This window comes from Motacilla alba, chromosome 7 (assembly GCF_015832195.1).
Source record: "Motacilla alba alba isolate MOTALB_02 chromosome 7, Motacilla_alba_V1.0_pri, whole genome shotgun sequence".
NCBI classification, from domain to species: Eukaryota; Metazoa; Chordata; class Aves; order Passeriformes; family Motacillidae; genus Motacilla; species Motacilla alba.
In genome coordinates, this window is record NC_052022.1 from 21,494,660 (window position 1) to 21,516,258 (window position 21,599).

A 21,599-nucleotide genomic window follows, 5' to 3' on the forward strand; every position below is an offset into this window, starting at 1 on the left:
TTTTTTTTTTTTTTTTTCAGCTAGCAACCAAGGAATATTGTATGAATTTAGAAAGGATTCTAGAAACTGAATTCAACCCTTGCTACTGCAAATCACTTCATTTGCAAAGCAGGTAAAAAAATACACAGAAAGATATGCAAAGTTTAGTCTTTAAAATGGTCTTTATAATGTTTCCCTACCAACTAGCATGGTGTCAGAATACTGTTACCATGGTAAAGTGAAGAGATGCAGCCAGCTACTGCTTTGCTGGGCTCCTTCTGACTACTTACAGATCAGCTGTAGATGCAGGATAAACTATGATCAGATTTTGATACATTCATCATTTGAAAAACAGAATTCAACTATTATCATGTAGAAAGGAGTTTCAAACAAGTCTTCTTTCCCCAATTGCTCTCCCAGGTCCCAGTATGTACAACAAGGCTTTTCAGCAGAATGCAGATAACAGTATTAATATCTGAATTCAAGAAGCCTTTTGCAGATGTTGAATGCTACATGTGTAAGTAATCCCACAGCAATCCACACGTGTTCTGGAACAGCACTGCACACGTGTCCCAAAAGAGCCCACTGAAAATAAACAGCATCCAGCTACCAAAGCAGACATCCTCTGATACTTAAAAGGTTCATTTGCAGCATTATGCCCTAATAGCCTGCCAATTAGGTCTCCTTTTAAAATGCCTGTGGCTAGTTTCTTTAAAAAAGTCATAATTTAGGGATTGAGAATGTATGTATGAATTTGCACAATACATGACTAAAATAAAGATTTCTAATTTTTGACATTCATTTCACCTGAAAAATTCTTTCCCGGTGCTACATAATCATCAATGTGCCCAAACCTCCAAACATAAAGAAAACATGACTCCATGACTCATAATCATGGCTCACGTTATTACCTTTTTTTTTTTTTTTTTTTTTAATCATGCTGCAGAAGCTTATTTCAATTCATTCTCAGTATCACAACAATAGAATTTGCAGGAAGGGAAACCATGGTAACCAATTAAATGTGCTACAGCAGCTATCTGCTCAAAAGAACATGCAGTACCATCACACTTCAACGCCTACCACTAGTACACTCTCTACCCATTTCCTCTTTATCCTCATCCTAATTATTAAACAAGCTCTCCACCACAGAAGGCTACATTGCACACCATGTCTATTGTTACTGTCATTTGCTACAGGTCTTAACATTAGGCAATGTATTACTCTTTTGCCAAATGTAAAAGCAGATCTAATAGCTCCAGAAGTGAATTGGGAATTCTCATTATTTTAAATCTGCTTGGAACACTGAATTAACATTACAATGCATTTTATATCTTTTTATTCTAACAGAGACTTGCTGGTATGTATGGACACAGATATATATCTACGATAGTTTTCTCATGTCAGTATTATTTTTTAAACCTCAAGATTGCAAAACATTTTCAGTGGCATTCTCTGATTGATTAATTAATTAGTAAAGATTGGTGAATGCATCCATGATTAAGTGCAGGCATTAAATACAGTAGGGTGCTGATTTGCTGCTCTCAGTTGTGTTTATGCTTCATTCTCCTTTACATGGCATCTGAGCTGACACAATTTTACAGGCCTTCTTAGGCTCTGAACATCAATTTTATTTGAAGGACAGCTCTGACTATTTAGTCAAACTTCTATACTTCAAACAACATTTAAATTATCATTTTCTTTAAGAACATACTTCTATCTCTCTTACAAATTCAGAGAAAATTATTTTCTAAAAAAACTCCACCATCTTTTGTTTCAAATTTATATTTAAAAGGTAGTCTGCCTTTAAAAAAGTCATGATGCAAATTAATTGCACAATAATGGATGAAAGTAGGCAAAAATAGCTTGTCATAAGACGATGAAAATGCAGCTTGTTATATAAGTAGAAAGCAGATTTTACTGTAACTCAACAGCAGCTTTAAAAAATGAAAAGGTTTTTTTTTTGGGTAAGAGTCACTTTCCCTACCTTACAAAGAAAAAATATTAAAAATCTTCACTTTGAACTCAATTAACTATTCCACAGTATTGCACTAAGAACAGCTGACCGCTTTGCTTTAGCTTGCAAAAAGTATTACTTTTCCTGTCCTATATTTGGTCATTTAAGTGGTGCTAGGCTATGTCTGTAGCTATAGCAGCTCAGGAACAAGATCTTTAGATCTACTAAAGCTAGTTCCATAAAAGCACCACAGCCTAATGCTTCACAGTGGTCAAAAACTCATTTAGAAGGCTTTAGAGAACAAAGAACTAAAACACATGGTGCAGCTCGTCTTGAACAGGATGTGCAGTCCTGGCTGGCACAGACACTGAGATTTTGGACGTCAGCTACAATAGCTGGTGGAATCAAATGTAACACTGAAAGTGTCCCATGATGATTTGAGGAATTGTCTGGCTTGGGTCCTCAGGATAAATCACAAAAAGCCTGTTCTTCTCCATTTCAGAAAAGATGGCTGGAAACATTCCATGACAGAGACATCATACCTTGCCACAGGAAGGGGCATGATCCTGTTTCACTACACTGCTCTTCACGACTGGATGCACTGGGTCTTTCAGGATTCCCAGGCACGCTGACACAAGCACAGGAAGAAGACATCTGCCAGAGCTGGATGTGCTGGGCCGTCTGTCTCACTGAATTGCCTGCCTCCCCAGCAGAGCCATCAGCAGCTACAAGCCAGGAAACAAACCTGTCTCAGTCTCAACATCAGCTGCTCCTACCCAGAGCTACCACAAGAATTTTATATCTCCATGAACTGGGATTTCATGATGCAATCACACTTCATAGGTGGTTTCCAATTTGCCCTAACCAGAATTGACAGACTGTCAAAGGCTGACACATCAGACAACAAACAGTGAGAGATTGAGTAGATACACAGAAATACAGAGGGAACCAAGTATTTATGCCAAGAGTTGATAGTACCTTAAAGAATCTAAATTTTACTCAACTTATTTCCATTTTTTTTACCAAAATGTTCCTGAAAACCAATCAGGAAACAAAGATATTTCACTTAATGTTTTGTCACTATGTTATTGCAGAATTAGAGCACCTCTAGAGAATTGCTGGATTAACTTAATAAAATTCTTGGAATCTGCTCTGTGTCTGTTTTTTTATGTAACAGCTGACCAAGATTTCTTTCCTCCCACACCTTCTAAGGGGTAAAACAAAGGTAAAGAAGGAAAAGCAAAAATCATACTGAAGTGATCTTAAAGTTGACATGACTGCTTCAGAGACAGAGAGGCACTTAAACCTAGTATGAAAATACCAAATTTCTTCATACAACCAGAAGAGAAAGGGTGAAATTAGAGACCCTGAACTCAGTCAAAGCTTTCTGTTGAACTTGGAAAAGTTGTGCTCATACATACCATCCTACTGACAAGATCTGTTTTCGGCCATGGAAATTACATTCTTAAATTCCTGCTGGGATTATCTAAACTGCAGATGGGGCTATCTTTGCCATCTGGCAGTGTAGTGACCCAAACACAAGTGATGCTCTCAGAAAATGATAGAAATACATAAACTCATCATGGCAATCCCAGCAAACTTCTTACAGTCAGGATGCACAGAGAGACTGCAGAAAGGATTTAAAGAGAGGCTACAATGTCAGAAACACAGTCAGTGGGCATTCTGGCTAATAGTTATGTTCTGCATTTATAATTCCAGGGAGAGGAAAAATAAAAACTGAGAAAAACTCTCCCTCCAGTCAATGGAAACGCAGACTCCTGCTACACTGCCTAGTAGTGAAAAAAAATAAATCCTAGTGGTAAAATTCCAATGGGTAGAAGACAGAGCACCGCAGTTCACAGAGTTCCACCTAAGATATGAGAATTAACACCCTCATTCATACACTTTGAAGGCCAACAGCAAGGGAACAGAGTATTACCTGCTGTGGGAAGGAAAGCAGCCACCTAGACCCACTGCCCGTGATACACAAGTCATTTACCATTTAAACATAATGAAATGGCTGCAAGATGCTGCAGTTTCAGTTTCTGCTGTGTTTTCCCAAACACTGAATTTCATCAAAATAAATCAATGATAACAACTTTGCTATCATTTGAAATCTTTTCCCAAACTGATCACTAACAGCTACCCATTCTTTTCTCCATTTGGTATAAAATTGATTTTACTGTTTTCAAAGGGGTTTTCCAGTGTGAGAGATACCATCAAACCTGGAAAAAAGCCATCTTTTGACTTGCTGGACTGGAGGTGCATTTGAAAAACAATCTGTAGCAATAAATCCTATAAGATGCTCAACAGCTTCATCTTAATCTACAGGCCCTGCGTCTTCTGCACACTGGAAGCAGGGAGTGGGAGCTCTGCCTTCAAGCCAGGTGTTACAAAAACTGATTTCTTTGTAGCTTTAAAAGAATATTGCAAGAGCAGAAGATGATGAAATTGAGTACTATTTTAATAAGAAATACCAAATTTACACTGTTAATGAAAGTCACTGTAAATGTCAATCATGTTTCTCTTTTATTACTACAGAAACAAATATCCTATGAAAATATATTCTTTTTTTCCCCTGAAAAACTAATTCATCACAACCTATTATTTCAAGACATTATTATTTTAATCATAATCTTATTTTACCCATATAAAACTTTCAGTAACTGCATCTTCTCCTTCAATGTTTTTCTGTGCCACCTAGATTTACAACATTACTAATAATCACTGTCTCCCATCTGAGTACTCAGATGTACCGCACAGGCCAAAATAACCTCCAATATCTTAAAAGTAATTAAGCTATTTAAAACTTACAACTGCTTTTTGAGTTTTTTTATTTATAGCTGACCCACTTGCCAGAACTTTGCAGAATGAAGAAGCAGATCTGCAAGCACTGTTAGCTAACAGGTGTTCAGACAAAAAGGGCCTCCTGGTTTGTTGCCATCCCGTGGAGAGACTAGGGAGGACTAAGTGTTCTCCAGCAACAGCTGCCTGGCCAGGACATGGCAGACTAGTCAGGGAACTCATAAGACGCCTTTTGTTTCTTGATCACCTGCTCTCCCAACATCTGCATGGGGTCACATCTGTATCATAGTGGGGGAAGGGCAAAATGAAGCCCCACTGGCAAAACCACAATTGCTGTTATCCTAATGGTGCAAACAATAAGGAATGTTAGCACTTCAAAAAAGGGCACGGAAGGTCAACGATACCAAATCTGTAACTAGGGTAAAAAAGTATAATGATGAAATTAGAACAATTACAAAGAATTTTATGATCTGAGGTCAGCAACACAGTAAAACCATTTGAATATTTTATAAATTTAAAAATTAAATATTAATTACTGACCTTAATGCCAAAGTGTAGGTTCCAGGTTGCCTTTGGCTTTCACGAATGAGATAGCTTCCCTCTGCAACACTTAATAATTGGTCAGCTTCCTCCCTTGAGATCATCCCATGGAATCTAAGGAACAAAAATTTTTTTGAAGCACATGCCTCTTCCCTTTTAAATCACCTTTTGGTCTTCATTTAAAAAGTACCAACAATAGTAATTAAAAAAGAAACAACCATAAAAATGACTGATTTGAAGGAATCTACAGTTTGAATTAATTTCCCTTTCTGCCTGTATTTGAAGTAACTTCAAATGGTTTAGAAAGGCTTCTAGGAAAGAATATCTATGAAACAAGTACATTGTTTTTAAATCTGCATCTATCAATTTAATATGTAGAAATAAATCTGTTTTCTCCTGCTGGTTTCACATGTTTTGTGCTAGTGGCAGGCAATCAAACATTTTGAAGCATTTGGGGATATTTTATGTGATCCCTGAGATTTTAGCAAGTTGCTGTAATCTCAGTAATTGCTGATGTAATAACCCAGCAACACTACACATCTTTTACCAAAATAAACATAAGTAAGATCTCCTCTGTTTCTTCACACTAAATCTAACCATCTTTGCATTAGCAACCTGAAACAGAAGACAGAGACTGATCATATATTGCATTTGGGACTCAAATATCTTTTCATATCCATCAGAAACTGCAGCTGTAATTTTAGGCAGACAAAAGTGATGGCACTGTAATAATGATCTGATGGTGAGACAGACTGCTGTAAAACACACAGAAGAAACAAAGAGCACAGACTAAACACTTGACACCTTTTCTGTAACTATTATTAACCAATATGTCAGGATAAACCACTTCCAGAGATGTTTGTTACTTACTCTCTTCCATAATATTTGGGTCTGTTCTCTACCTAGAAGAAACAACAGAAATTGTAATGTTTCATAACAAGAGAAGCTATACAGTAAGTGGACTGTTCACAATACAGTATTAAAACCAGAAAGGGATATAATGTGAAAGTGTAGGCAAAAATAATCTAGAACAGAATTTCTCCCGTGATTAGAACATAGGGGAACCAAAGAGAGACCTTCAGGAAATATTGCACTTGTGAATGGCTTAAAATGGAGTGAGAAAGGATGAGCCACTTGGATCATGTCATCCTCAGCACTCTGCATATGCAATCTGATGGCATTGAATATTGCTTTTACAAAGTGCCAGGTAGGGGAAATGAGTTAGCAGTTCATGCATATAAGTGCACCATATTGTTGAGTGCACTAATGCAATGAAACATCTATAAAACAAATTTACAGGTTACCTTCCATCACAGAGCTGTTGGTGCCTCTGCTAAAATAAAGCCACTACTATGCAGCGCCTCAGAGTGAGGGCAAATGGTTGAGTAAAGCATCAAGTGCCTGAGTCTTGTGCTTCTTGACTTCACTAAACTGTGTGATCTGCAGTCTCACCTAAAAGACTTCAAAAGCAGGTGTGCATGTGTTATGTGTTGTACTCCAGAGACCTTATGTTGTAAATGCACACAATATGCAGAGGTGTCAGGGTACAAGTTGCCTGATAATTATTTTAGATGAAGTAATGCTTCTTTATTTCTCCAGGAAGTTTAGAGCCAAGTGAGGAACAGCATATCCCACAGAAATCAGCTAATAATCTAAGCTACCAGGTTATCCTTTCTTGCTAAATTTAAAGGGGGAAACTCTTTGGGGAGTAAAAGTCAATAGATATACAACTTGAACTACACAGGTATGAAACAATCCAGCTATGCTGAAACACGGAATGCCACATTAGTTTCTTTTTTTCCATTTTTTCAACAAAAAAGCCTATTAATATTAGTGCTTCTCTCCAGTGTTTTCTATGGAGTATAAAGATTTCAGATATCCAAAACAACAATGAACAACATACATCCTGATGTACAGTCTAATAAAAATTCTTCAACATTCCCAGCAAATAAAAGGCTATTGTAATGATTCATCACTTGGGAAAAAACATTCCATCACTGGAAAGATTTATCATGTTCTAAAATATTTCCTTTCCCTTTATAACAGCCAACAAGAGTTGCCTGGTGTGATAGCTGTTTTCAAAGGGCCTGAAGAGACTGGATTATTTCAAAAAACAAGAAAGGCCTAAGATATTTTTTGTTAAATGTAGGCTATTTCTTCAATGAGAAGACAGCAACATCAACAGAGAAAAAATGAAAGCATTTTATTGTTGTTATTATAGAAACTTGCAACAATTCTGAACTAAAACCCTTAAGCCAAGACACTAGTTTAGGGCAGTTGTTAAAAGAAGAATCCTGTCATGAATAAGATTTTGTTGTCTGTCTAGTGAGATTTTATCTTTATCTCAGTGAGTTTACAAGAGAGAACTGGAAAATTTATAAAAGAAAAAGCATTCCTTTTCAGAAATGGATTAGTAACTTGACAGGGCATCTTCAGAGTCCTTGCAAGTCCTAAGAAAATTTATAATATACTCTGTGCAAACATTTGAAAATGTGAACGGGCAGATGACTGAAACAAAGCATCTGAAAAAAGCCCCACAGGACTTCCAGGCATTTGTAGCTAGGCTTGGAGTTCATTTTAGTGGATGATGAGTTAAAAAGGAAAATAACCACTTCTGTTAACACTGTCTCCACTGATCAGTTTTACCAACTTGCAACAACTTCAGTATCAATGCTGATGTGCAACACTTTTTGCTTGCATAAGACTCAGTGCAGCTGGAATCTCAATTCACTGAATTTTATTGCCTGTTTATTTGTGTTTTGGGGTTTTTTAAATCACTTATTACATTTACGATAATATTAGGGGGTTTTGACATCTATATTGACATACATTAAGACTTTAAGAAAATTCCATCAGAACTCAGCAGGGGCCTTCTAATTCACTCAGAATGGCTGGGCTGCATACACAGTGCAGTTTGTGTGCACTGAGAAAACCCCACAGACTCTCTGTAAGCCAAATTTACCATGTAAGACAGTAAACACTGTTCTCAGGCTTTCTGCAAAGCTTCTGACAGGTGTTACACCAACTGCACCCTTTGCAACTTAGACACAGTGTCCTTATCCTTAACTGCACTGGAACCAGAAGCAACGTGCAGCTTTCTTGGTCTTTTGTGTTTCCTTGGACTTCAAAGAGTTCCTGGCAGACTGTATTCCACAAAATTAATTCTACAAATGACAATTGCAGGCATCCACGTATCCTCCCTTTGCACCTGAGCACTGAAAGCCAAAACAGTTTAGTTCACAAGCTTCAACAGTGTAACTTTCACAGTTTGTTATCCATAAGTTAATGAGACTGGAAGTTATAACAAGTTATCTGGACTGGAACTAAACTCATCTAAGAAAGGAAATACATTTTAAAATAAGATGCTACTAAGAAATTGGTCCTATTAGCTAAAGCTGATAGCTGAAAATACAATGTAATTATCCTCTGCAGAATTCTTTTCTGATTTGGCAATATTTTTGGACCAAAGCATTGCTGAGTGTGAGTAAGAGCAGCCGTAGCTGCTTCTTTTTCTTTGTATCCAGCAAAGATCAGCCAAACACTGCCTTTTGACTTCTCAGGATTTTTACTTATGGGAAAAATTTCATGCTGCTGTTTGCTTGGCAAGGTTTTAAAAATTGCTTCAAACTTGGGAAAAAAATGGGAGGAAAAAGCATGAGATATTTGTTTTCAATGTGTTTATTTGTATGTCACTAATGCAGAGGCCACGGGAAAAATTAAGGTCTCCCTATGATACCTTCAAGAAACACAAAGCTCAACAAGATATCCACCATTGCTTAATTTGTAATTTTTTCAAACTGAGGGGTGAAGGTAATGAAACCAAATTTATGAACAGAAAAATCAAGCAGACGTGGCAAGCACCTTATAGTAGACATTCCTTTGGAAAAGAGCTTAGCTATCATGAAATTTGGAAAGTCATCCTGGTCAAATATCATGCAGATAAAGCCACAAACAGCTTTAATAAGGATGTGCATTATATATGCCCATATTCTGTCTTTCTTGAGACCTTTTTCACAATACTACCAGAGATGCTGTTTAACAGGTTTATTAACTATTACCACTGAATTAGGATGAAGCTTCCTAAAAGGACAGAAAAAGACAATGATTTTAATTATCTCCACACTATGAATTTTTTCATATAGTTATTTTAAGTTGTTCTTTGAATGCTTTTATACATCAGTCAAGGCTGCCCTAAATATGCCAATGCATGCACAAGTGTATATAAGATTCTATGCATAAAAATGTTACTTTCATGGAGGAAATACAGTATTAATTGGACAAACAACATTATAATTTGCATGCAAGCCTCATGCAGAGGTCAAATAACCTTAGAATGTTATAGAACTATCAACTTTAACCTCATGGAGTACTAAAAGACTTGGCTCTGCTGCACCTTCACAACAAAAAATCCCAAATGAATGCAATCTCTTTTTACTTCAGCATCTCTCCACTGATCTGTGTGTTGCTCTGATATGAAACTGGTGTAGCAGAGCAGAAACTTGAATTCTTTGTATTTGAGAAGCATTTCAAGTTAAGTAGGTCATTCTGTTGAATACACCTCTCAGTATCAGCACTTGTACAATGTGTGTCTTTGCACATGAAATAAAGGGTGGGGTTTTTTTTATGTTGTGATTTCCAATTATTCTTTACCAAGTGCTTTTTCCCCTAATCATCACTCCTGCGTTTGTCAACAAATGGATTACAATAAGGCAAGAGCAATTTATGTGTTAATACCTCACCAAATGACATATTGTTCATTCCCACTGACCTCTTTGATGTTCTCAGGACCAAAATTCTCTTCCTAATATTTATGAATTTGTTTATACAGCTGAATAATTCAACCACTTAGGAAAAGATTCTGCTCCCCACTGACTCATGTGTGGCTGCTAATAGAAACCCAGCTGAGAAAGAACAGATCACAAAGCTCAACACAAGCAGGAGAGGCTGAGACCAGAGAGAAAGGTTAACAAGTTACTGCTTGCTGAATATATTTTCACTTCAAATCAGCTCAGCTGCATAAATTGTTCAACACTTAAAATGAAAAACTCTTATCTGCATTATAAAGAATTAATGCAGAAGTAGGAAAATGCACATTGATAATGTACTTCTTCAATTTTACCTTTATTAGTTAAAAATAGGCTTCCAATATTTATTTTTAAAACATTAACTAATTCTTCAATGATAAAATGTGTATTTAATATGCTCTGCTCTGCAGCTAAATACCTGACTGATTCTTTTATAGTTTTGTGTTATTTACTTCTGTTCTCTCTAGTTTCTAAATCCACAGCTTTTATTTCTCAGCTTCTTCAACAATATTCATGGTGCAGACACAGGTTTACTCTGCAGAGTTCAAGAAGCTATTTTAAAACACAGAATGTCTCAGTTTTTGTTTACTCTGACACAGGGATAGTTTTACACTTACTTAAAGTTTGTCATATGTCATAATCTTGTTTTGGAATAAATGCATAGGAAGATGACATTACAGACACTACTCTGTTGCATTTCATTCTCCACTGATGACAGGACTTAGCAGTGTTTCAATTGTTTGTGATACTTTTGCAATCCCCCATTGACTGTAACAGGCCACCACTCACAATAGCAAATTTTCCTTTGTAAACCAGTCCAACTTTTTAATTAATTATCTCTATTTGAGCTAGTGACATTTTCCAATTAACAGAATTTAAATTCAGTGAAAATGAGGATGAGAAAATGGTAGTAGTCAGTGTGATTTGTATTTGAAGAATTACACAGCTGTTTTTATATTTGGCTGGCAAGTTTGTTGTTCTGTTCTAAAAAGAGGACAATCTGTATCTGATCAATAGCTGAAAAATTTCCATCACATCAGGGACAGTAAAAATTTTTAATTTTCAGATTCTGAAAACACATTTATGTCTCTGCTTATTTGACTGGATTAGCTAACAGTATTCTAAGAAACCCTATGAAAAAGAACTTAATATGAAATTTGCTTGTGAGTTCTTACCACCTAGGACAGAAGACCTCCAAGCCCTTCTCTGCAGCCAAACTAGCCTGGGATATTATGCTAACATATCTTACTGAATATCCCAGACTCCTTCATCAGTTTACAATTTCTCTCTGACTACAGAGTACATATATTTTGTGCAGTCAAATAATTACAAAATAATTACAATTGTCATGTTAAGCATTGTATGATTTCCTTAACTGTGCTGGTGCTTTCAACTATGGGTTGGTTTGGGTTTTTTAAATTTCTTTGTTCTTTTTATTTTGGTATTTCTTTTTAAAGAAATCAAAATATATATAGAAAAATTAAAGTTCTAATTCTGTGGGAATTAGAACATTCACAAGTGAGACCCTCATGAGAAAATGAGGAGAAAATGTATGTTTCCATGTGTCTAAGAATCAAAAAGTAGTAAATGAGTCTCAGTAAATGATGATACACATCAAAATGCTTTAAATTCCATTTTTAGAACAAATGGATTTCTGAGTAGCATGCCCCAGGGCTACTCACTCTAATCACAGCACAAAGTGTCCCAAGGAGCCACTCTTTGGGCTGGACACAATTAAGTACAGACATGGAATTACTGGGCTGTATAAAACTGAACACTGTGGTACCCACCTCACGAGTGCAGGTTATTCTTCTAGGATGGGGAGCTTCCTGTTGTAACTGATACACTGGGAGGAGGCAGAAGTTAAATTCTAATTAATAGAGAATCATTGTGTAAGTTAGGCATTTTAACATTAAACATTGCAGTTTAAACAAAGGAGACTTTCTGCAAAATTTAACACAACAATATGAAAGATATAAAAATTTACTAACAACATTTACTAAAAAAGATGTTGCAAGCCAAAATGGGATATTGATTTTCTTTACAATGAATTCATCAAGTAATATGGAATAACTAGGTGAGATCAGACAAGTTCCAACAAACAGATCAGAAAAAGAATCATAATAAACACAAACTAAAGTTCATTATATGTCAAATCAGGCTGATGTCAGACTTTCTTCGGTAAGCAGATGGAGCCCAATCCTACTATGCTGGGCACACACCCAGTCACCTGCAACACATCAAGACTTTATGAGAATCATTCAGAACTGTGCACTGTCAAACCCTCTGCCTTTGCCACTGCTCAGTGATGACCTTTCTGAAGAAAGAGAAAGATGGCCTTTGCAGATCTAAAGACATAACGAGTTGAGTAGCAGAGTGAAATAGCTGAGGCCCAAATTATGACATACACTTACTTACATTTACATCTTCCCTCCTCCTTTTTCTCTATATTTAAAATAAGCTTTATCAAGCCAGAACAGACCTTTACAACCAGATGTAAATTTAATGCTACCAGTATGTGCAAACTTTCTAGTATAATACCAAAGGAATGACTTTCAACTTCTATGCCAACTCAATCTGGTTTGGCAAGTCACCTTCAAAATGAGGCTGTCAACACCAAGTTAGTATTTCAATAGTACACTAGAAATGGCAAAATGGACATTTGGAATTGTAATATTTTAAAATTAAATTATGTTGCAATCATTAGTACGAATACCAAGGTCTACATTGTGCCATCACCTTCTTCAGACAGTAAGACCATACATTAATTTAACCAATACAATTTGACTTAATTACAACTCTCATTTGATCCCAAATCTTTTCCACTGGCAAATGCTGTATTTATGTGTCAACCTATATGGGAATGGAGAAAATGGCAAGATGCCAAATGACCACTGAATCGTAAGATAAACTGGAAAAAAACATTCCCTTTGTTCCAAATAAAAAGCCTAATGGTTTCTCCTGTTGCTACTAAAACCAGTCATTTCCATGCTGGGTAATACAAAAATGATTTTTGCAAGTGATGAAGAACAGCACACAGGTATATAAAAGTACAATTATCATTTTAGGCATAGCATGACCATTTATATTGCCAGCACATAGATTCCCCAGCTTCTATTGTAAAAGCTGTGTTTGATGGCACTGGATCTTGTCCATATCTAATTCTGAGAACTGCAGAGCCAAGTTCAAAGGAAAAAAAAAAAACAAAATGAAAGAGCAAGTTAAGAGTTTTCTGAATTTCACAAAAGAGGAGACCCACAGTCATGCTCCACAGAAACTGGCTGAAAACTGAGAACTATTTCCCACCTTACTTCAAGCCAGACTGAAAAGATTTTCTGAAAAGAAATTCTTTTTCACCAATGGCAATACCTATCTCCTCTTCCAGTAAGAAGCACAGCAGGCTGACTAGCTAAGTTACAAAACAGGATTCCTATTCCTTCTCCTCTGGCCGATGTATGCAATTCAAACTGTCCAAGAGCAGCTTTTCCTTGCTGTAATTATTGCCAGGGAAGTCAAACAACACATTCCTCTTTGTCTGTCTTGAGACAGATCTAATCCAGCCTCAGGATCCAGAGCTTACTTCTGAACCACGGGAAGGTTCACCATGGCAGGCAAACCACAATGTGGTAGGAGAGCAGGTGCACACAAACCATACATGCAAACCACGCTGGTGCAAACACACGTGCATGTGCCCAGGCTTTCAGCTTCTGTCAAGTTGGCAATGAAGATCTGGTCTTAGAGAGGTTCAACCTCCTTATTCTGGATTATGGTGTGGAATAAACTGGAGTAGTGTTCCCTGAGTTCACAGAAGGTACAGAGCTGGGAAAAAAAAATCAAATCTGCCCTCTTAAACTTGCTCTCCTTCTAACCATGGTTCTCACCTAGCCTTTAATTTTCCCACAGCAGGATGGAAACGTTTTAAAGTAACTACATTTTCTCAAGTGCTAAATCTCCTCAACTTTTAGAGAGCAAACATTTTCACAATGTGAAATGTTGCTTGAGCAAATCCCTTTATCCAGCCTGAAGACACCAAGCTGAACACATACAAAGTAATGCAAATGTAAGTCTGACATCCCTGAACTGTTAAGTGTGTTATACACACAAACATTCTGTTTTCAAAATCTGCTTCTCACAGAAGAATCTTCTTTCTTGCTGTGGTTCCTCGAGTCTCAAAATGTCTCACATCTTGGCTTTTGTATCTACAAAGAACTAGAATTCATAGGTGAGCCACTGTAGGAAGCTACAATGCTCTTTTACAGTTTTCTCATGCTCTCTTCCATGTCCCTAAGGCTCCATTTGCACAGTCAAAAAAGTCAAAATTCCTTTACATGGAATTTTTCTGCATTTAAAAATGGCTGTTTGCTTTTTTTGTGGGTTTGGTTTGGGTTTGGCTTTTTTGAAACAAAACTAGCAATTTGTGAAGTTCCCAAGAGAGTGGCACTCTGATCTCAGGGCAAGGCACCCGGACTGCTGCCCTGCCCACCTGACTCAGGCAGTCTGCAGTTTGTGCCCGTCCCCAGCTGCCCCTGGGGACGGGCACAAACACACCAAGAACTGCAGAGCAGGGGCAGGCTGGTAGCATCCAGGCCCTTCTAGTCAGGGCTTCCAAAAACCTGCTTGTGATTTGTCACACCAGGCCAAACAAATGCTCTGGTTTTACTGCATCAGTAAATTCTTGAAGAAAACAATTTATTCTGAGTTTTCTTAACCAGCTCAAGCTCAGCTCTAGTGATGCAAGGCGCTAGATCACAGGAGCCCTAGAAGTTTGCAAGGATACCAAATTTAAGGCACGAATGGAGTTTATGTAAGCCCTGGTCTAGGCAGACAAACCACTATAAGCAGGACCAAGCAGGAGTGGGAAAAGGCACGTTAATAAGGGGCAGAGAATCTACTCCTCTAAATAATCTATGTCACTTGTCCTCAGGGTAGTGAACCTACCTCCTTGTACCTATCTCTCAACAGAAGTGAACCCCTTTGATGCTTCTAAAACTCACATTCTGATGAAAAGAGAAATAATCTTTTAAAGCATCCAACTGAAATTTTTTCAGCTCTAACTTGGGAAAAAGCCCCAAAATGCTGAGATACTTACAGTAAGATTTCCAAACAGGTGGTCTGTATTCATCAGTATCTGAAAAGAAACAAAAAACAACCTGTTATAATTCCCCCCTTTTTACTTAAATTAAAAATGTGAAAAGGTATTTTCTCTATCTAGCTAGGAAAAAAAAACCCTATAGAAACAAATGTGAAAAATGGCAAACATACAGATCAGAAGCCAGCATACTGTGAGGAGGAAGAATGTATATTATTTTACTACATATATAAGTTCCATTTTCAACTATGCCAGAAAGATTTTTTTAATCTCAATTTATATTCCAATAAATGAGTTTCCATGCAACTTATTCCTGCCATTAGCTTTTTCCTCTTCTGGATGGCAATTAACAACGCTTAAAATAAAATCAGAGTATGCAAGGACAGCGAAATACTTTGGAGAAATGAAGGGGGGTTTTTTCATACTGAGTACATGTTCTTTCTGGAAGTAGTGAGTATATATTAAAAGTAACAACTATTTCTACTCCTAGATTTTAATTCTCAAATAATTTTTAAAAAAAATAAGATCCCAGTGTCTTCTAAGTTCTGTCACCCTTATGACTTGTTTTATAACTGATCCAACATTTTGACCTCAGGGCTATGCTGCAGACTTCGACTCTGATCCACTGTTCTACTGCTCTGACCAGCTTCAGTTCTGAGGCCACAAGACACTGAGGCTTTCAGCAAGACGCTGTGCTTATCTGCCTTGGAGCTGGTGAGAATTATTCCATCCTCACTAGCACAGGGTCACAAGCTGAGCCACCCACACAGCCAGCCTTGCTGTCTGAAGCCACTGCTGACTGCAGCATTCATGCCCGAGCTCTCTTTGCAATTGTCTGCTCACTGGAACTACCTGCTGCACCCAACACAGTAGGAATTTCCAGTTCTTATTATAAGGTTACATAAAGATCAAGCAATCTGGGAACCTGTTGCTTGAATTTTGGCCTGAGTGGCATCTCCACTTCGGAGTCCTAAAGGCCTGCAAAACTGAGCCTGAAACTGAGATTTTGCTTTGCATTCCCTCCAAGTAAGCAATCTGTCTTCTTCAGATACTTGCTGTAGTCCATCTCTCACACATAGTCATGTCAAAAATCTCTAAACTAGAGCTTAGTGGAAGGAGATATTTGCCAGTTTAACTGGCACAGGCTTTGCCAGACCCTCCCAGAACACTCGCTGCCCTGACTGCACTGTAATTTTGTTCCATTTTTTGCCCCATATTTTAGCTCTGTGCACGAAGAGGGTGCAGGCCTTGCAGACCACCTTGGTGGCAGGGGGTTTTATAAATACAATTCATTACGACTTTATTATTAAGGCAGCACTCCGTTAAACTGTCATCCCCCTGATTGTGATGGGGTTTGATCTTTAGAAGGTCCTGCAGATGCTCTACCACATCCTGCAGAGCAGCAAGAACACCTTGAATCTGCAGAGAGACCTTAAGCAGCTCGTGCTTCACTGTGGTAGTAAAAGCAAATCAGCAGCAACAGATGCAGCCAGGGTTATTCATTCCTGCTTTGATACCTTTAATTAAGGCAGTGCAAGTCGATTCATTCCAGAAGCATTGTAACATGATCCCCTAGCGATGCAATGTCACATGGAAAAGGAGCAAAATTTTTAAGTAAAAATAATGGCTTTAGTCCCAGAAGACAACTCTTACCCCACCACCTGAATTTACTTTTTATATAATCTGAGTTTTGGCAATATATGCACTAGCTGAATTCACAGATAAATAATTTAAGCAAAGGACAGCACACACTGTATTTTTAAAATATGAGCTGAGTGTTATGAAAATACAAGCATCTTGGCAGCCTAACCTATACTTGCTCACACTCAAGCCATGCAATTGTTACAGCTAAGGGCATCGTGGTTATAAAACTAAAAAGTGACAATATTTGTGCCAAACAAAAAAACCTCAAACATTGTTAAAGTCAGGCAAGAACAGCAGTTACTTTCATACAAAAAATAGCCAACATTCAGAAATGGGGAGGAATGATTTATGTTAGGCAGCTGTGCAGAAGGATTTTGTTAGAAAAAAAATCTGTCGGTGAACTTTATTGCCTTTACAGTGTGAGAATACCCTCCAGCCATCCCACACGAGGTAATGAAAAAAGAAAAGGTGATTTCTATTGTGATTTTTTTAAAGTGTGGTAGCAAACACAAGCACAGTGAAACAGTGAAGCAGAGGGTTTGTAGTGTTTGTTTCTGAGCAAGAATGTTTCTATTACTAAAAGTATTCTATTACACAAAGATGAAATAGAATAAGCATAAACACCAGCCCTGTCTATTAGTTACCTGTTTTTAAAGGTTACCCCATGTGGTCCCATTTAATACATCAAAAGTATTTAGAAATTCATTATTAGGAAAAGGCTTTGATTTTCAGATAGTACAGGCTTCCACGTACAGCATCTCCAATTAGGCATCTGAAAAGCACTTACAGGCATGATAAAAAACCCACAGAAAATGTGGAACCCAAAATACATTTTCTCACTAATGCTGCAGCACTTTCTAATTAATGCAATAAAGTACACTGTAAGTTCTCAGATTTTTTTCACAGTAACTCAGCTCTGCTAAATGTTTCCAGGATAAAATAATTTTCTACAAGCTGTGCATCAGGTTCTATCTTAACTGTATTTTCTGCCCTAAGTGAGATGCAATTCAGCCTAAAGTTACTCTTCTCCAAAGGCCTAGAGCATTAGGGAAAACATAAATAGACAAGTTTGTGTTATCAGCTCTGTCCAGATGCGATCCTACCAGCACTGGTCAGATTTTTACCAGTATGAAGGCACTCTCATCTGCAAGGACATTTTAGATCAGGGACACTGTCCATGTACATAAATTGCAATAAATTGCTTGAAACTGAGACCAGTTTCAAGCTGACAGATACTTTCCCTTAGAATTAACTGGGCTGCAAACACAGTGCAGATGATATGTATTTAAAAACCACACAGATTTCCCATAAGCCAAATTTACCATGTAAGACAGTAAACACTTTTCTTCAGCTTTCTATAAAGCTTCTGACAAGTGGTGTTACACCAACTTTACTCCGAGCAACTCAGACATAGCGTTTGTTCTTACTTTGGCAGTTTGTACAAGCAATATTTCATGCCATCAGTTCATACATGTAGAATCCTGAAGATGATCCAAGTGGCTCATCCTTTCTCACTTTGTTTCATTGAGAAGTGCAAAGTCTCCTGAAGATCTACCTTTGGTTTCCTTATATTCTAATCACAAGAGAAAGTCTGGATACTCAGCACTTGCTTGCTGTCATCCTCTTCACTCACAACACACTCCTCTCTTTTCCAGGACTTTGCCTTCCCCCAGCATTAGCAATCTCCACCTCCATGCAAGACCTCTCCCCTCATCCTTGAGCAGTGCTTTGGTTTGCTTCCCGATGTTGTCCTGTCAGGACTCACCTACCCGTCCCACTCTATCTGCTCATCATCTCATTCTGAAGCCATCTTGTCTCATCTCTACTCCAAGGTTCCTTGCAATTTGCTTAAATGCAGAGAAAACAGAGACAGAAAGCCCAGAACAGCACAACAGGCAGCTTCTGGTAACAGAAATGTCACAGTGGGCAGGAGCATTGTTCTGAGTCCAGAATGCCCTCCTTTGAACTATGCATCTTGAGCATGAACCACCTACAATTAAGAATTGAATAGTGTAGACTGATTGTCAGAAATACTTCCACAGAAATGGGCTTCTGCCAACAGACAACCATACAGCCATTTAGAAGTTCATATACAGACACAAACACTAGGAGAACATCTCAGATTTTCCATAAACACAAATGTGACTAATTGTGACATTACAATGTAGCATTTCCCTACATTATTTCGCTTCTTTCTTACCCACTCCTATTTTATCCACTATATAAATTTGGACAACTGCAGTACTTTCAGAGTGTACATTTTAACTGCAGATATGAAAACTGTTACTATTGCCTCCAACTGTTTAGAGTGCTTGTCTTTGTGTATTCCTTTTAAAGAAAGAATAAAATGTTTACCTCTGCTTGAACTGGCTGTTTCTCTCCCCACCAGAGACCAGCCAGTTCAAGGGTAGAGGAGCAGCAGCAGCTTAACTCCACAGGGTAACCCCATAAAGCAATGCAGGACTTACAGAGAGATTTACTCTAGAGAATTCAATTTTAGTTCTCTTTTACTGGATGTCAGTACCTGCACCTTGGTCATCTGTAACAGCAGAGATTAATGTTGTCTTGGACAAAACAATAATTTATCTGCTGAGACAGCAGCTCTTACCCCAACCTTTGGTTTTATTTGATAATTTCTCTGTTGAATACAGGTAAGGCCTCAGGTGGGGAATTTTGTGGAAGAGGCCAGTTCCCAGCAATGTGGACCAAATACCAACATGACCAGGAGAAAATAAAAAGTCTGATCTCATGTTTTGAACTGGTCTAGGACCAAAGAATGGTGTAAGTCACAAATATGAAAAGATGCAAGCAAGTATAAACATTCTTCTGTAAGCTCCAGCTAGGCACTAACCAGAAAGCACGTCTTGTAAGAGGCTGATCTTGCTTTGTTTGGCAGCAGCATGCATCAAAAATTAACTCCTGGAGAGATTCATGACCAGCCCAGTGGATGTGGCCATTTGCTGGCCCATGCAACAGACTCTTTTTTGTGCCTGAAAAGCAACTTCTAGAAAATTTGTCTCCAGCCCCCAGATCTTCCTATTAGCACCTTCTCTATGCCCAATGGATGCACACAAGAAAATCACTGGACTTAGAGAAACAAAGCCATAATTTATTTGCTGGTGAGATTCTCAAGCCACAAAACCCAGCACAATTTAACAGAAAATGTCATTTCATCTCTGTTTTTCAGAGTACAAGTGCCAACAGCATTTCAGAAACTAAGCTCAAGCCACCACAAAATGTTTTCAGCAGCAGCCAAGCAGGCCCTAGCAGTGAGGGCCTTTACACACTCCAACCAAAATAAAACTCAAACAGCACTGAGTTAATTGAAGGATGAATACAGCCACTGCCCTAGGCAGCAGCACTAAAACAGATGGGCTACAGCTCCATGGTTTCAGGGTAAATATGAGAAGCTGATCCTTGGCTGCAGCAGCACTGGAAGTGTTTTGCAGAAGTCCCTGTGCAGCTGGCAGCAGGAGGGGAAGATGATGCCAGGCAGCTTCTGGAGAGGGGCAGCAGGGTGGAGGGCGCAAAAACCACCAAACCATCCCTATCTAGAGCATGTGTAGGGAAGAAGTAAGGGACACACCAAACATCCTCCATTGCTCTGAGACAAGACCTTGGGATGCCCCTTTCTTTGCAAAAAGCCTCTTTGCACCTCTCTGCTGCCAGGGGCAGTAAGTTAGATGACAATGGGTCATGGGGTGGTGGGCAGAAGCAGAACCTTGATGCAAAGAGCAAGTGTCACATGCGTGGCTGCTGCACACACGTGGACCTCCACACGAGGTCCTGTGGAAACCAACCCACCCCACCCTGGCTTCAGGGTGCCACACACAGCTGCCAAAGGCTGCAGGGAATTGCACTTCAGTCAAAAACAAGACAGAAAGCAGTGGTCAGGCTTTCTTACCTGGCAAGAAATGTTTTCTTAGAAACAAATACTTTTTCAGCATTTAAGTCCTTCACATGAATAGAAAAAGGGAAATGGTCCTCTGGCTCAATCTTGTCCTGCCTTCATCTTTCCAAAGCAAAGGGACAACAAACTATTTCTGACCAAAATATCTTGCACAGGCTTACAGCACATTTTTAAATATATGACATGCAACTTTTTGGAATATTCCTTTTCTCTTAAACAAAACCTCTTATACTGTTATTTTACTAAAAAAAATTTGGGGTTTAGAAGTCACTGTCTAAGTAATGTTAACCCAAATGTAATGTTGCTCCATTAGTGACTTAAAACAAAGACATTAATGACAAGAACCTGATGGCACATATGGCCTGGGGCAATGTGGAAACTGCTTAGGGTTGCACAACCTGGGCATCACAGAATTTCCTTTGTTTATGGGAACATCCCCACAGGGCTGAGAACACCCCAGGCAATAAGCACCACATTTCTGTATGTCACTCAGCAACCATGACTGATACTTCTAGAATGTTATTGAGTCTTTGATGCTTCTTTAATGTTATCTTTGGCACACAATTTCCTTTGAATTAAGAAAAAGAAAAATGCTTTGAAAACTTTTAGACATATCAAGACTCTTCCTAAGACACCAATGCTGTAAGAAGCTTCAACGGAAAAATCTCCAAATAAACCATCACCTATTTTCTCCACCTTCTCCAGGCAGGGAAAAGACATCAGGCAGGCATCCAGTTCAACATGCTGGCAGGTGTTAGAGCTCAGCAGGCACACCTCAGTGATGTGCAGACAGCTAACCCTCCCAGCAGAGCATCCCCTGCTCTGAGCCCATCGTGCTGCTGACACCACCCACTGCGGTGGGGAGCTGGAGTG

The 21,599-nt window shown here is 38.4% G+C and overlaps 1 protein-coding gene across 3 annotated transcripts in view; it reads right to left on the minus strand.

Moving 5' to 3' along the window:
- Positions 1 to 21,599, minus strand: part of CHN1 (chimerin 1) — a 92,496-nt gene that overhangs the window by 55,053 nt on the left and 15,844 nt on the right. For 2 of the 3 annotated variants that reach the window (XM_038143031.1, XM_038143032.1), the window contains 4 exons: positions 15,173 to 15,211; positions 11,874 to 11,929; positions 6,149 to 6,180; positions 5,279 to 5,392 (listed from right to left, as the gene is read on the minus strand). In XM_038143031.1, the coding sequence (XP_037998959.1) occupies positions 5,279 to 5,392; positions 6,149 to 6,180; positions 11,874 to 11,929; positions 15,173 to 15,211 (241 nt within the window). Of the gene's footprint in view, positions 1 to 2,475; positions 2,590 to 5,278; positions 5,393 to 6,148; positions 6,181 to 11,873; positions 11,930 to 15,172; positions 15,212 to 21,599 lie in introns of those variants that run through there. The other variant, XM_038143033.1, reaches the window with a different exon arrangement.